The sequence below is a fragment of the Bolinopsis microptera genome, chromosome 4, assembly GCF_026151205.1.
Source record: "Bolinopsis microptera isolate Bmic1 chromosome 4, MBARI_Bmic_1.0, whole genome shotgun sequence".
Taxonomy (NCBI): domain Eukaryota; kingdom Metazoa; phylum Ctenophora; class Tentaculata; order Lobata; family Bolinopsidae; genus Bolinopsis; species Bolinopsis microptera.
The window spans coordinates 9,583,088-9,598,527 of record NC_087075.1 but is presented as its reverse complement, the minus strand read 5'-3'; the positions used below and the strand labels follow the sequence as shown (position 1 = coordinate 9,598,527).

The following is a 15,440-nucleotide window of genomic DNA, read 5'->3' as shown; positions in this document are numbered from 1 at the left end:
ATGTAAAAACCTTATTAAACCTAGTCGTTCGTACCTATTTAACCCGATTTCTGAGGAAATGGCTGGGTTTGATTAAATCTACGACAGTTTCGGTGCTGTTTAGGAAAAAGATTTCTTCGGAATGAGTCTGAAAAGTGGAATTTTAAACTATTCTTAACGTGTTTAAAGTCCACGTGCAACAAAAGAGTGACGACGATATAGGAGTTTACGGAGTTTACGGTGTGTTATCTGATATCTCTAACGATTTTTTTAACGGCCAGGTAGCGCAGTTGGTTAGAAAGCCAGCTTTGCAATCGTGAGGTTGCGGGTTCAAATCCCACTATCTGCCTGGTCGTGGGGTGAGCGTCGTTGACGTTCAGCTAAGGATCCTGACTCCTGAGTGGTATATGCAGCCCCCGGTCTACTCAGCCGAATACTCGAGAAATCGGGTGTGAGGGTTAAATTATGAGGAGCTGCACATTGCAGCAAAGTCTCGGGCGAAGAAAGTATGGTACACACTACCTTAACCGTCACTGGCTAAAAACAAATCCTTCGGCTTCCTGTAATTGGCTGGTTGCACTTGTGTAACAATGTGGCTGTTGGAATTCTCCGAAGTAAAATAAGTGTCTTGATAAAAAATATATTATAAGTAGGTCAGAAGAAATATTTCACTAAGTGTTAAGTTGATCTTGCTGCTGTCAAGTGGAAATTCTCATATTTCAGACTATTAATTGAACGCGTATACAAAGTAAAAAGCATTTGAAACAAGTCAAGCTATAGATTAACGTGGCAGATTATTTCACTCTAAAGTCTAAACAGTAATCACAATAAAAATAGAAAACATAAACTGTGCAGGACAGGTTGTCACTCAGAGTTTCAAAGTGGGTGGTACTGGTAGGTTAGTGGCACTTATATAAAATATAACAACTATAGAGAGAATTGTCAAATTACATTGTTCACTGTTCATCTCACCACCATATTGGCCTATTAAGTAAGCTAGATTTCGGCCATTTTATACTTTCATACACAATTCCCTCGATCCGTAGGCAACTTATATATAAGCTATATTATATTTAAAAAAAACCCTATGCGCCAGCCTTGTCCTACGTAAGATGTTAACGATCCCTTATATCTTTATATATTTATAATATGTTATAAATTCTGCTCTGTCCGTCCAATTTCCTATCTGCTTGTCCTTTCTTTTTTCTTAATCAGTTGTGACGGAATTGTAATGAACAAAATCCTTATTATTATTTATGATATGTTTGATTTCTTGTTAATGTTTGTCATTCAAATTTGGTAGACGGCCCCAACGTTAATGTGGCTCTTGCTATGTGTTGGTTTAGCCGAATTAATTATTATATAATCAAGTTTATTTTTCTCGTTAGTTGTCATCCGGCCAAACATTAAGCAACTTTATATTGCCGTCTCCGGATCAGCCCTCCTTGACAGTTGACTCTATCATATCACAATCCATGAAATGGTTCGTAAATTAAACATTATCGATCTATTAGTGTTCATATTTATTGGAAAGATTCTCCATTTTTCTCTGTCACCCTATGATTCCGAAGTAATATAATATACCTTATTTCAACCTATATTAGTGATATAATCATTCAAACGCATGGAAAACTAATTGAATAATTAACTGATTTCAGAGCAGCTGTGAACACAATTTTGTCAAAACATAACGCACACCATCGGCTGCTGATTGAGTGATATTACTTCCTAATTCACAGATCTCCAAATCTACTACTTTACACTAACCTAGCAAGACAATGGAATGAACACTTCATCTTACTGAACTAATTAACATACTGGACATTGAGACTTGAATTCCAATAATTGGTATCATTGAAGTATGACTGAAACACATCATTTAATTTTGTATAACCACTAATTAGAAAGTGGAACAGAGGGACCAGTTTTATGCACAACATGATAATAATATGTTCTCTTCCTTAACTATCCATTTCCATTTCACCGGAACCTACATTATATCGTGTATCATTTTTCTCTGCCACAGAGTTGCGCGTTGTTATGGCAACTTCAATCTTAACGTTTGCGGAGGAACATTCAAATTAAATCTACACGCGATATTTCAGAGTACAGTCGCGCGGCTTATCAGTAAAATTAATTAAATTACCTCAACGCGCGCACTATGTCTGAACAACATTTATTTTCCTCGTGCCACAAGAAAGGAAAAATTAATTGAAGGCCAATGTATTATATAATGAAATTTGAAGAGTTGGTGCAAGTGGATGGAAATCTAGCGTCCGCCGACAGCCGAACAAACGGGCGCAATTCTTGTTCTCGTTAGTTGTCATCCGGCCAAACATTAAGCAACTTTATATTGCAGTACCATTTATCATTTAGTATATCAAAATATTTCATTGTAATTTTGCATGGCTGAAATGTAACGCTTGATTTATATATATAATGATTAATTGAATTTTCAAATAAAAAAAAATACTATAGCATCGTCACCAGATTATCTTTAATTTCAAATAACCCTGCAGTTTAATTGGAACAGGAGATGTCTCATAGTATCTAGATAAGCAAGGAGAGAAAGTAGGAAAGTGTGACAGCTAGGATGGAGGAAGCAGCTAGTTTTGTACCACGTGACTTGGCAGCCTCCAGTTTTCCACATCCGTCAGTCTTGCAAGTGTTTGTCTCGTCACCTTGAGGGATTAAAGTTTACTGTTTGGGGGACTATGGATAGTATTTAAAATAGTGTACAGTGTACATTATTGTATATGTTTTTCATCAATATATTACTATATTAATTATACATGTACGACGTACGTTCATACAAGTTTTACTTCTTTAGTTGTCTGATAGTGATACACACACTTGAAAATGAATTAGGAACTGAGAAAATTACTAACATTGGACGGAAGATTTAACATCTTTAGCATCAGGGAAGTTTTCGGATTTTGTCACCGTTGCAACAAACTCTTCCTGTTTTTGCCTGAAATACATTTATATGGTTACAGTTATCGTGTTAATGACATATGATTAAATGTATTAAGCATTTTCTTAACTCAAATTAACGCAGATTATTTCTACGAAATAGGACACTTTTTTGCTTAAACTCACTTGCAGAAATCTTGTTTGGAAGAACCACAGTTTTGGGTGAGAGCGTTTATAGGGATCACCATGAGAGTGGAATCAGCTCCAGAAAACGTTATTCTAGAGGGTAATACAAATACCTTAATACTTATTTATGCTAACAAGCACATATTAATGACATCAAGTTATCCTTTTTGGATTGTACACGAAGTCGTGCAATGTAACATGACTTTTCAATTCTAGGCCATTTCGGTGGCGTCATTAAGCGATCAGGTGACGTAATCATGCCACGACGTCATCATACAATCACGTGACGTCACCATGCCGTCACGTGACGTCACCATGTATAATTAACATAATATTAAATGACTCACGTAACGTTAACAGTTGCGGTAATACACTCATCTTGCCCGTCCACACAAGTTACACTTTCTGGATTTTGGCACGACACTGAAATAATAAAATCACAAATTAAAAAAACTGTTTAATAAATCTTACTTAGAGTCAATACAACAATGAAAACATATTGATAATTAATACGTTAATACATCGTTTTTTAAATGTGCATTTGATTAATTAATCCTCTTAAAAATTTCTTTAAATATCGTTTAATCACTCTTCAATAACTTTATCTTTTATACTGTTATAGAATATATAAGTGATTAACCAATATCCCAATCAAAATAATTGCATAACATTTGTTTAAATACATTTCCAAGAAGTAGAAAAGAAATGTACGAATGAGAAATAATAATAACAATACAAATAACAATACAAATAACAATACAAATAACAATACAAATCCCACCTTGCTTAAAGTCGGTGATTCGCTCATTAGTTTCTGCAGCACCAATACTGCTCACCTCCAAGCAGTGGTTGCATTGAAGACACCTCACTACTTCCAACACCACGTAGAGAACTAGAAGGTTCCTCATCGTCATGGTGATTTGCTGATTCCGACCAGGATAACAGAGCAGAGTATAGTTTATTTTTGTTTTTTTTTTGTTTTTTAAATTGTTGTTGGCGTTTTGGAAAGTTAACGTTTAATATTTTTTTTATCTAGACACTTATTTTACTTCGGTGTATTCCAACAGCCACAATGTTACACAAGTGCAACCAGCCAATTACAGGAAGCCGAAGGATCTTTTTGGCCAGTGACGGTTAAGGTAGTGTGTACCATACTTTCTTCGTCCGAGACTTTGCTGCAATGTGCAGCTCCTCATTTAACCCTCACACCCGATTTCTCGAGTATTCGGCTGAGTAGACCGGGGGGCTGCATAGACCACTCATGATCCTTAGCTGAACGTCGACGACGCTCACCCCACGACCAGGCAGTCAGTGGGTTTCAAACTCGCAACCTAACGATTGTAAGACAGGCGTTCTAACCAACTGCGCTACCTGGCCGCTATTGATTGCAATTGTCATGAACCTATTCGCCAGGTCTTACCTCATTTTATAAGATAAGCAATTAAGCAAGATTTCTTAGAATACTCTTTATACTTGGCCTGGCTTAGAAAAGAACAAATATTACCAACAAAAGCTCTATCAGAATCACACATAGAACAACGAAAACAACTACATCAAGAAGAAGAAGGATTTTAATTTTGAAAACATGATAAAGTGGAAATCGGTCTAACTCTAAACTCGACCATCAGTCATTAAAATCGTCGACCTTGATCATTATTTCAGCACGTTTATACATACTGATACAACAACAGCACACACATAATAACTGTATAGTAGCTTCCTAGTCTTGTAGCTGGCAATACTATTTATAACTATAAGCGTGGTCGACGGTGCACATTTAGCTGAAGTGACCCAAACACAAACATTTTAATGTCCGTTCATAATTATGTCCGTTCATTGAATGTCCGGTCAAATGAGGTCCGATAAGGTAGCAGTTGACCAACAAACTACAACCCGTGACCAAACTTTTGAGGGGGTCCCGACTCCCGGACCCCAACCGCCCACCGCGGTGCCCGCGGTGCAGCTGCGCCCATATTTTAGCCCGATTTGGCCAAATCACCTTAACATGCCCAAAACCCAGATTTTAGGTGTTCTACGTACTGTAACTAGTGGTCCCTGAACTGTACTCGTATATGAATTTTCATCCAGATTGGATTATTATATTAAACCAGTAACTGTAAGTACAGTATGCCATCTGCAAAGCATGAGCAACAGCTCTCAAATATAAAACACAGCGGAGCTATTAAGGCCAACGTATACCCACTGACTTTTGGCCCACCCTGTATGAAAGGTAACCCTAAAATTTACATTCTCTGAGATATATAACTTAATGTTTATAGAAATGTGGAAACTAAAAATAAACAAAACTGCCCATATCTCAGTTCGCAATTTTCGCGACAGTGACTTCACCAAAAAACCTAAGGCTTTTTCAATTTCATTTTTCAAAATTTTCCCATGAAATTTCCAGAATGGGTTTGGAATCTAATCGTCTCAGGACCTTAAATTGTTTGGGCCGGATTTTTGAGTTAGGCCTTTAAAAAAGTTTAGTGGCAAAAACAAATCTAGAATGTGACTGAGGAGTGATTATATTTTTCATAGTATACTATAATAAACTAATATAGTATTAGTAATCGGCTACACACATATCTACGCATATGTAGGGACACACACTAAAATTAATGGAAATTATTACCGGACTTTATTATTCACGCTAAGGTCTTCTGGTCTTCAGCATGTCCCTGATAATTATGACCGATGAGGTATATACTGAGATCCATTTGTTCAATTAAATTTAATCACCAATTTATCAAACATTTTGAAAATGAGAAATTGTCGTCGAATTGTTTTTCAAACCCCGATTCGCGGATTTGTTTGACATTTAATATAAGCGGCATATTTTGGCGACTATCGAATATAAAGCAAAAATGTAAGTTGAAAGTTAAGTGAGAGATTCAGGATCTCTCAGTCTCAACGCAAAAGACTTACATTAAAAGACCCTTTTGCAGTGATATTATATAGTTGAACAATGAACAGTTGAATCACGAATGAGATCGTATTCTGTTATTGACATGGATTTCATGAATTTATTTCGTTTTTATCAAATGTTGTTTCAATTCGTTCTCTTGCTATTCACTAACTGACTCAAAATCTATATGTAAAAATAGACTTTGAATCGCACTTTCTTTTGTCCTAAAATCACACAAAGAAAGTAAGCACAACCACATCTTGATTGTAAATCACAAGGCTAGTAAATAAAGGGTAATGCTTTTATGACACAGTGGTATTATAGTAAAAAGATAATAATAAAGGTATCATGACCGTCTTATGCTTTTAAACGAACATGATTCAAAATTGGCACTGTACCGCCAGAGTGCCGCCAGATTGCCACGACACTGACAGTGCCGCCAGAGTGCCACGACACTGACAGTGCCGCCAGAGTGCCACGACACTGACAGTGCCACCATAGTGCCACGACAGTGCCTCGAGAGTGCCGCGACAGTATCATCGGGATCTGGATGTATGATCCGAATTCACTGTCGGACTATAATATACGTGAGGTTTGAATTTTATGTAATAATAATTAGGTATCATTTCTATATCAAACTCAAAGTCCTCGCCTCATCTTTCTGAAATTCGATTTTATTTTTATCACAGCTTTTCAGTCCTTTATCCCAATATACATGGCTAGTGACCATTGACCATGAACAAAGATACCATGCGTTGGGTTTATGTAGATTGTGGTGTGTTACGGTGTTGTAAAGTATGAAGGATTGTTCCGTACCACACTTATAATTTTATCACAATTTGTCAATGTGTCACTCGTCGCATAGTCAGAATCCAACGTATACACAACAATTGAGCTTGTTTAGTATGTTTGATCCTCACATCTCCTTCGATCGTAGGTTGATACTCAATAAATCTGGATAATGATGGGTGATCCATATTTTTCAGACACGTGACACTCATGACAGTGGATAAGTGATCAGCTTTTAGCATTGACCACTAAAAACCCTGTCACATGACGTCAGAATCCACTTCATTAGAAAAGTTCCTTGACACCCCAGAACGTTCCACAATCTCAACCATGTCAACTCGATGGGAATATCCTTTGCTTGACAAGAACTTTCAATTAATTAGGTTGGAGCTCTGAAATTATTTCCAAAATGAACGTGAGAATACTTAAAAAGTTTAGTACGAGTTCTCCGCAAGCTTTCTCAGTACAGAACTAAGTGACAAAGGAGGTTGCTGCCCTAGGTATGTGACACCTGTATACTTTACAATTGAAGATTATTCCGCCCCCGATCATCATGCTGACTACTAAATATTCCGTTAAGAATCCACCGCCAGCCATTGGCCGATCACCTAAAGTTCGGCACGTGGTGTGACAGGTGGTGAGTGTTCCTGACCACGTGACCGGACACAAGGATTTTAGGATTTGCACATGAAAATCGGGGGTTACTATCCTCCTCATGGAAGGTTGCACTTCAAGATCCATTCCCAATGCTCTGCACGGGATGACACCTTGCGAAAGTTGTATCTCGTTCGTATCTCGTGCCTTCTTCATGCACATTTACGCCCAATTAAACGGCTCACCATCTCAAACAAGCCGAGTCAGGGGAATGTACCAACTTGGGTGGCCTGTGTCCAGGAGCTTCCATACTCCGCCAGTTGGAAAAATAACACCTTTATTTGAAATTCTCAAACTGCGAGCAGGTAGTTTTACCTTGCTAAATTTTGCAGCGCGTTTCTGCTACCTACAGGATTAGTTTGCTGGGACTGCTGCAGCAGAGCTTTTGCATAATTTATGCAGATAGTTTCCGTGGATTTTAGCTCGGCTCGAGCTCGAGTTTTATAAGTGCCGTGATTTTATATTGAACTCGGGGTATTTGTGACGCGGTGGTGTTTATATTAGTTTATGATCTAGTATATGTTAAAACTAGTGGATTTACACATTACAGGGTGTTCACGAAACATTGGTGGTACGGTTTTAAACACATGTAGGTTTTGTAGGAGTAATAAGCTATATTTTGTGCTTATTTTCGTTGTAAATCAGTTACAATTTTGTTACGATCACCAGCCCAGATAACAAATCTTTTACATTACTTTCAAAATTTCGTACGTTGTCCTGCAAGTCCTCTCAGATATAATATGCTATTTACAAAGTCTACTTTAAGATTGACATACACGCACACGCCAAATTTGATACTTGGCTTTTGGTCCAAACATTGGTAAAATATTAGTATTGGAATTTTCGAATGAAACTAACTTTATACGAAAAGGAAGCATAAGCTACACATTTTTTTGCGTTATTTAGCATAATATTTGTTAAAATGTGGATAATATTAATCGAGCCAAATAACCACAAAAGTGTTGAAAATATCTCGGTTTCTTTCACAAGATTATATTTACTCCATTCGTTATAACTTCTTCATTCCTTAATATTGTGGTATTGGTACTTAATGTTCAATATGAAATTATATGTTGACTGTTAATTATTGATTAGATTTTAGATTAAGACCCAATGAAAAATTTGGCTGCCAATTTCCAAAATAGTTTTGGCGGAAAAATTCACAACAATTTTCACAAAACCGTTTAAACTTTAACATAGAAAATGACCGCAAAATATAGATTAATACACCTTCATTAACTAATCTACAGAAAAATTTGGCTGCCAATTTCCAAAATAGTTTTGGCGGAAAAATTCACAACAATTTTCACAGAACCGTTTAAACTTTATCATAGAAAATGACCGCAACATATAGATTACTACACCTTAATTAACTTTTCGACCCTGGCGGGCATGCAAGATATTTAAACAGCCAGGTTGAGGAGAGCATGTTCATCTCGCCCACTGATCCTGTCGAAATCCAACGAACAATCTGTACCTTGAAAAATAAGGCCACACAGGATGTAAAAGTTGAGCCGCTCAAGATTGCCAAGGATTGTCCTAAGTTCTGTGGCATACTCTCAAATGTAGTAAATTCTTCCTTCAATGAAGGCTGCTTTCCGACATCACTGAAAATTGCAAAGGTAGTTCCTATCCTTAAGGGAGGCTCAAAACTAGATGTGAAAAACTACAGACCAATATCATTGCTCTGCACCTTTTCAAAAATCTATGAGAAACTCATGCACAGAAGAGTCCTTGACTTCCTAGAGCGACATAGCACTTTATTTGAAGGACAATACGGTTTTCGGCCGGGTCGGTCGTGTGAACATGCGCTCCTTGATGCAACCAACACGATTAGACACAACCTCTCCAAAAAAGAGGTCTCTCTACTCCTCCTACTTGATTTTAGCAAAGCGTTTGGTGTAATTTCCCACGATATTCTCTTAGACAAACTGTATCATTATGGTATAAGAGGACTAGCACACCAATGGTTCAAGTCTTATCTAAGTTCCAGGAGTCAGTATGTTTCAATAGGGGGCACAAATTCTTCCTCACAGTCCATGAGACACGGAGTGCCGCAAGGCAGTATTCTAGGACCTTTACTTTTCATAATATATATCAATGACATGCCAAAAATCAAATCGTACGCTAAATTTGTTTTATATGCTGACGACGCAAACATAATTATATCCGGTAAAAATCATCAAGAAATACTACAAAAGATGACAGAATTTTCACCTTTATTGATAAACTGGGTAGATCAAAATGGTCTTTCGTTAAACCTTAAGAAAACGTGCTACATGCTCCTCTCACCCAACAGAACCTCAACACCTGACGTAAATATTCAAATTGCAGGCACCACTATTGAGCGAAAAACTAAGGCCCGATTTCTTGGCGTAATTGTTGACGAAAAATTGACCTGGACCAGTCACATTACTGCTCTTAAAGCGAAAATGATGCGGTATATTGGTATTATGTACAAAATAAAAAGTCGGCTGCCGATTAAAGTTAGACTCCAGATATACCAAAGCTTTGTACAGTCTCATATAAACTATTGTTCATTGATATGGGGTTTTGCTGCAAAAAGCCATATAGATGCTTTATTCAGCAAACAGAAGCAAGGAATAAGGGCTATTATGCCTGGCTTCGTAAACTACTACTTTAAGGAAGGTGCCTTACCACAACACACAAAGCCATTTTTCAGTGAACATGAAATTCTCACTGTGCATGGTCTTATCGTTTACAACTCAATTATCTTGATGCATAAAGTTAAAAACATGCCACAATTAGTCCCCAAAAAAATCTCTCAAGCTTTTCCCGCCGACATACCCACAAAACTTTCTGATCACACGTCAGCCTGCTCCTGGCTCCAGTTATACGGGAAAAGACACTTTCAAAACAGTATTTTCTACAAGGGACCACTGCTCTCTGTCTTCGCAGACAAAACAGACGTTACTACACTTCCGACATTATTTTCGATAAATCTGTTCAAGACTAGTGCCAAGAAAATGCTACTTAATCTTCAAAGTGATGGTGATGTTAACGAGTGGCAACCATTCCTACTGCACAATGTTCCTGGCCTAAGACAGTCTAGACGTGAAATTTAAACTTATAACATTTAACCTGAATCGAATTTCAACTGAAACGAATATAATCTAAGTTTAAATTAAGTCTATTGTCTAATTAATCGCATGCAACAGGGAGCAGTATGAAAATCACACAACCCAGCACATATAAACTACACTAAATGACACGAATTTAAATAACAACTTGCAATTACTGACTACCAATATAATAACCGCTCGCATAACTACCCCCACTTAGCGTAGATAAGCAAGCATTTCACTGCCGCTAAATTCCTTTTCCATACATTTATCTCAATCGCGCGCTCATAATTATTGTAAGCGCTGAGTTACCGGCCAAAATCATTAATCACTGATGGTAAAATTTTGCACAAAATTTTAAAAACAATAGTCCAAGCTGTTCAGTGCAAGTCTAAACTTCTTAACCTATAGGATCGATATTATGGATGTGTAATATCATGTGTAGCGTGAAGCGTCGTGTTTTTAAATCTGTAGTTCATAGTACTTCATGATCACAGTGTACTTTTTGATAACAGTGTGCAGTGCCCTTTCCAGAGGGTTTTTTTTTTAAAAGAATTCTTTAAAATTACTATTTTCTATCTATTACTGTTTGTATTATAATTTTGAGTAAACATTAATCGAGTAAACCGCTCGATTCCCAATCAATCAAAATCAACTAATCTACAGATGTTTAAAACCGTATTAATGTATGGTGAACACTCTTTAATTGTGATTCTCTGAATGTTTCCGACCACGGGTACTCACACGTCAAATAAGCTTTGTTTTTTAGATAGGCTTAAATTGAGCCTCCTTGTAAGTGACCTTGATAGTAAGAGTAACTTTAGTTACTAGGTAAATTTAGTTTTCTTGGTAACCGTAGTAACATTAGAGATCAAAATGATTATAGTAACATATTATACAGTAATCTAACTAACCTATTGACGCCTTTTTCAGTTCTTTCTAAATGATACAAATTAAAAAGTATCTTTACTCGAGTACCTGGTTCGGTTTATAGTAGCTGAGTATAAGCTAGAATCGCACTCGGAACGGTAGTGCTATAGTACCTGGCTGATATTAGCTAGAATCGCACTCGTAACGGTAGTTCTAGTTCCTTACTGCTTAAAACGTTCTCGTCGGTGATTATTTGAAGACAATAAATTAATTTAGCACCAGTTCTGTAATAAATACTTTTGTCTTTTCTCGGTCAGGAATAGTTAGTGAAATACACACCCTTCCAGCTGAAGAATTCCAATATGTCTACACCTTGTCCAATTTTAAATGTCATCGAAACCAGTCTAATTTTTCATAAAAATTGATTTACCGCCCAAATTGGGATGGATATCTGTCAGTGTCGTTCACTTGTCCACGGTTCGGCCGTGTACCTGGTACTACGACAGTAACCTGTAATCCCATTTAACAGAACAACACCATGTCTAGCCTGCAGGAGAGCTCTCAGCTCACTATTTAGTGTGGGTATAATATGTCTGCAATAGTGCTTTTCTGTGTAGATATCCTGGGTTCTCCTCCTTGTAATCTGCACTCTGCAGGTACTACTCTTTGTAGCCCTTAAAACCCACGACGTAAGAGCACGACTGGTATTGATCTGGTATTTACACGGTTTTGTTTGACAGTGATTCTGCCGATAGACTCAACTTGAACCGGTGATGACATACCCCGTTTTCACAACCAAAGACGTTGGACTGTCACTGAGCTTGCTGGGACCTCTTTTTTTCCTGTTTTGCAAGTACTTAGCTGTTTATCATACCTCCGACCACATTCGGCAGAGTTATGCATCGGTGATTTGATTTCAGCTAGAAAACCCGTTCACTCCCGGGACAATATGTATAATATCATGAGTCTGCTTTTATAATTATTGTCATATTCAAATATGCAAAATATAGTGCATACAGACTGTTGTGGAGTTCACAGGCATTTTATGTGCAGACTGGCAGACTCATGAGCTTCTTATCATCCGGATCTCTGATGAGCTTCTTCTCCTCTTATTTTCCGGATCACTGATGAGTTTCTTTTCCTCTTATTATCCAAATCTCTGATGAGCTTCTTATTATCCGGATCAGTGATGAGTTTCTTCTCCTCTTATTATCCGGATCACTGATGAGTTTCTTCTCCTCTTGTTATCCGGATCACTGATGAGCTTCTTATTATCCGGATCACTGATGAGTTTCTTCTCCTTTTGTTATCCGGATCACAGATGAGCTTCTTGTTATCCGGAATCCGGATCACTGATGAGTTTCTTCTCCTTTTGTTATCCGGATCACAGATGAGTTTCTTGTTATCCGGATCACTGATGAGTTTCTGTACTTGCTCGGATCATAGCTCTGGAACTGTTACCCAGTTACCGTTATTTATGTAGCATTCTTGTCTGATCACTAGATTATCAATATCATGACTAATCAGTGCTAGATCCGAACTAAATGACAAATTCTTGTCGTAAATATATGGCTATCCAATTAAGGGCTGTTCTCTCAATTACAGCTGCACGCTTTCCCAATTATTACATGTTGGAATTTGAAATAACTGAGGTCACTTCAGAAAGTTAGAACAAGTTCCTACTTTCCACGCAGGAAGCACTAGTTCAGAACTTGTACTGACACTTCCTACTGTCTCCTTATGGCATGATGAGATGTGAGTTTCAATCACGGCTCTAATGTTTGTATAGGAAGCAGCAGGGGAAAGTGATCACGTGACTAGAACAATCCATCCACTTCCAGATCATAATCCAGTTACGACCGACACGATCCCCGACACGTGCCATACCTTTCTCTAGTAAGTGATACCAGTAACTCGGTTAGTGGAACTGTAAACTCATTTTACTGTAGACTGTAGAGTAGATATACGTGCTCTGAAGGCTGGAGAGCTGATTTAACTGAGGATATTATCACATTACAAGTGATCCCACTTTAATCTGCACCCATTTGTTAACGTTTTCAGTCAATTATTTACTTTACTCATACGTCGCAAATTGTAGAACTTCCAGATACTTTCTCAGCAAACAGAACTGGTGTTTATACAACTAAATACTGGATCTCTTCGTTTGTCCTTCCTAAATGCTTTTATCTATATTTGTATCATTGGTACTATTATAGGGGGGGGGGGCCCTATTGTAAGCTTTAGTCAGGGCTTTTCCTGCTGGCCCTGCCATGCAGTGCATTGGGCAGGTCGGACGTTATTTTGTTGTTCGTGTTTTAGAAGAGTATATATCAAAGCCACTATTGTGACGGTACATTAGAACTAGACAGAAATATAACTCTCCAGGGTACTGTTTGATATTTCCGCGCATATCCACATTCCTCTGGCGGATTAGTCAAATATTAATAACCCTGATTGAAACGTCTAAGAATTACCACTCTTTTTATAGGGAACAGTTTATATTACAGAAGAACGGGAATGAATCTGTAGGTGTTTTTTATTCTGTCACTCGGTTGCCTGCTATATTTTTGTATTAGAGATTCGCTTTTGCACCGGTATAATACACGTACCTACTCAACTTCTTTGTCTTCCACTTCTCTCGTGCTGTTCAAATATGTTTTTGAAATATTCCTTTCTGAGTCATCAACTTCTCTTCTGGGAACCCCTTCAAGGACATCGTCAAATGGGAAGACCACACCTCACATATATTGACATCCTTCGGAAGGACACGGGGCTTGACGACAGCAAGGAGATTAACAAACTCATGCTGGATAGACAGATTTGGAAGAAAACTATCTCTGTTCGGACGTTGAAGCCGCCCTAAGTCGAAGAAGTCGAATATTCCCTCATTCGGAAAAATTCACTTTTATCTTTTTTAAGCTTTTTAAAAATTTGGTCAAGTCTGTCGTTGTAATACCAATTTCTAAGTAATTTTTAGAGGTATTGAGCTAATTTGTTACTGGATATTTATAGTTACTTTTTCAATAACATCTCCAAATGATTATTTGATTAAGAAAAAGACAACAAAGTTACGAGCCGAATAGTATCGAACTAAGCGGAATTAACATTTTTGGATACGCGAGGGACGCTCAGAACTAAATTTCGACTGATCGTGTTCGTGCTTTTGTACCGTTTTAACTTTTCAAAGTTTATACTTTTGCAATTCAACTGCGATAATGAAGACCCGGTCGAAGTCACGGGTTACAGTGTTACACTAGTAACAAATGTAATACCTTCGCACTTAATATCATCAAATTCGACACACACTCTAGTTTGACACGTACTGTAGTTTGACAAACCCTAAGGTTTGACTTTGCATCATACGTAATATTGTAACACAAGTTTAGCGCTCTTTGGTACGAGGAAACCACAGTATAAGTAGAAACGAGTAATTTAGATTGAATAGCGTAAGGCAATTATAGCACGCGTTATTTGAAAGCTTCTGCAACAAGCTTATACCTGCAGTCGTTTAAATTTTATGTTTCACGGCCTCCATTCAGAGCTTTAAAATGTTATGGATCCATGAGAGTGTGTAAAACTTTTACTCAATCGCTTTCTCACTTTCTGTTTATAGAGCTTCGGCAAAACAAAAGTTATTTACAACTTTTTAATATTTTAGTAAATGGTCATTAGAACCACCGGCACCGTCCGGGCCCAAACAAACAACCAATTTTCTTGACCTTATTAACGAGAAGTATGTTACATTTTTAAATCTCAATATTAATTATGATTGTTTTATTTACCACAGATAATCATTATGTTTAATTTTATTCTCCAAATAATAACCCGCCTGTTAAGGGAGTCAGTCTCTCCCAGATCCCAGTTCTCTTTTTCGGGAAATTAATGAACTGCATATTAGCTCACGTTTGTACAAAAGTCAAAAACGATATCTCACGTTTGATCTCACACGTTTTTGTGGAACTGCAGCGTGGACTAAATTCATCTAACTGGTTGTAAATGTAATGGTTAATTGTAATTTTGTTGTTTAAAGTTCGAGCACGTCAAGTTTCCGCCGCAAAGCC

The 15,440-nt window shown here is 37.5% G+C and overlaps 1 protein-coding gene and 1 long non-coding RNA gene across 3 annotated transcripts; one reads left to right on the top strand and one right to left on the bottom strand.

Moving 5' to 3' along the window:
* Positions 1-1,393: 1,393 nt before the first annotated feature.
* LOC134814446 (uncharacterized) lies at positions 1,394-1,977 on the top strand. The gene is made up of 2 exons (XR_010160164.1): positions 1,394-1,462; positions 1,638-1,977. It is a non-coding gene; the product is annotated as an uncharacterized LOC134814446 (long non-coding RNA).
* Positions 1,978-2,470: 493 nt separating this feature from the next.
* On the bottom strand, positions 2,471-5,758 carry LOC134813701 (uncharacterized). Of its 2 annotated transcripts, XM_063821551.1 has the most exons (6): positions 5,711-5,758; positions 3,860-4,001; positions 3,426-3,501; positions 3,079-3,171; positions 2,868-2,950; positions 2,471-2,660 (listed from the first exon to the last, which is right to left on the bottom strand). In XM_063821551.1, the coding sequence occupies exons 2-6, from the start codon at positions 3,990-3,992 to the stop codon at positions 2,530-2,532; spliced, it is 516 nt and encodes a 171-aa protein (XP_063677621.1). In that variant the 5' UTR covers positions 3,993-4,001; positions 5,711-5,758; the 3' UTR covers positions 2,471-2,529. The 2 variants fall into 2 exon arrangements, with proteins under 2 accessions (XP_063677621.1, XP_063677620.1); XM_063821550.1 differs by lacking the exon at positions 5,711-5,758 and having other exon boundaries at positions 3,860-4,039.
* Between the last annotated feature and the right edge of the window lie 9,682 nt (positions 5,759-15,440).

Coding starts and splice junctions, on each gene's coding strand:
- LOC134813701 (XM_063821551.1), bottom strand. CDS start 3,992: ATGACGATGAGGAACCTTCTAGTTCTCTACGTGGTGTTGGAAGTAGTG. Junction 3,502..3,859: donor AATCACCGACTTTAAGCAAG/GTGGGATTTGTA, acceptor TTATTATTTCAG/TGTCGTGCCAAAATCCAGAA. Junction 2,951..3,078: donor TCCAAACAAGATTTCTGCAA/GTGAGTTTAAGC, acceptor AATGTATTTCAG/GCAAAAACAGGAAGAGTTTG.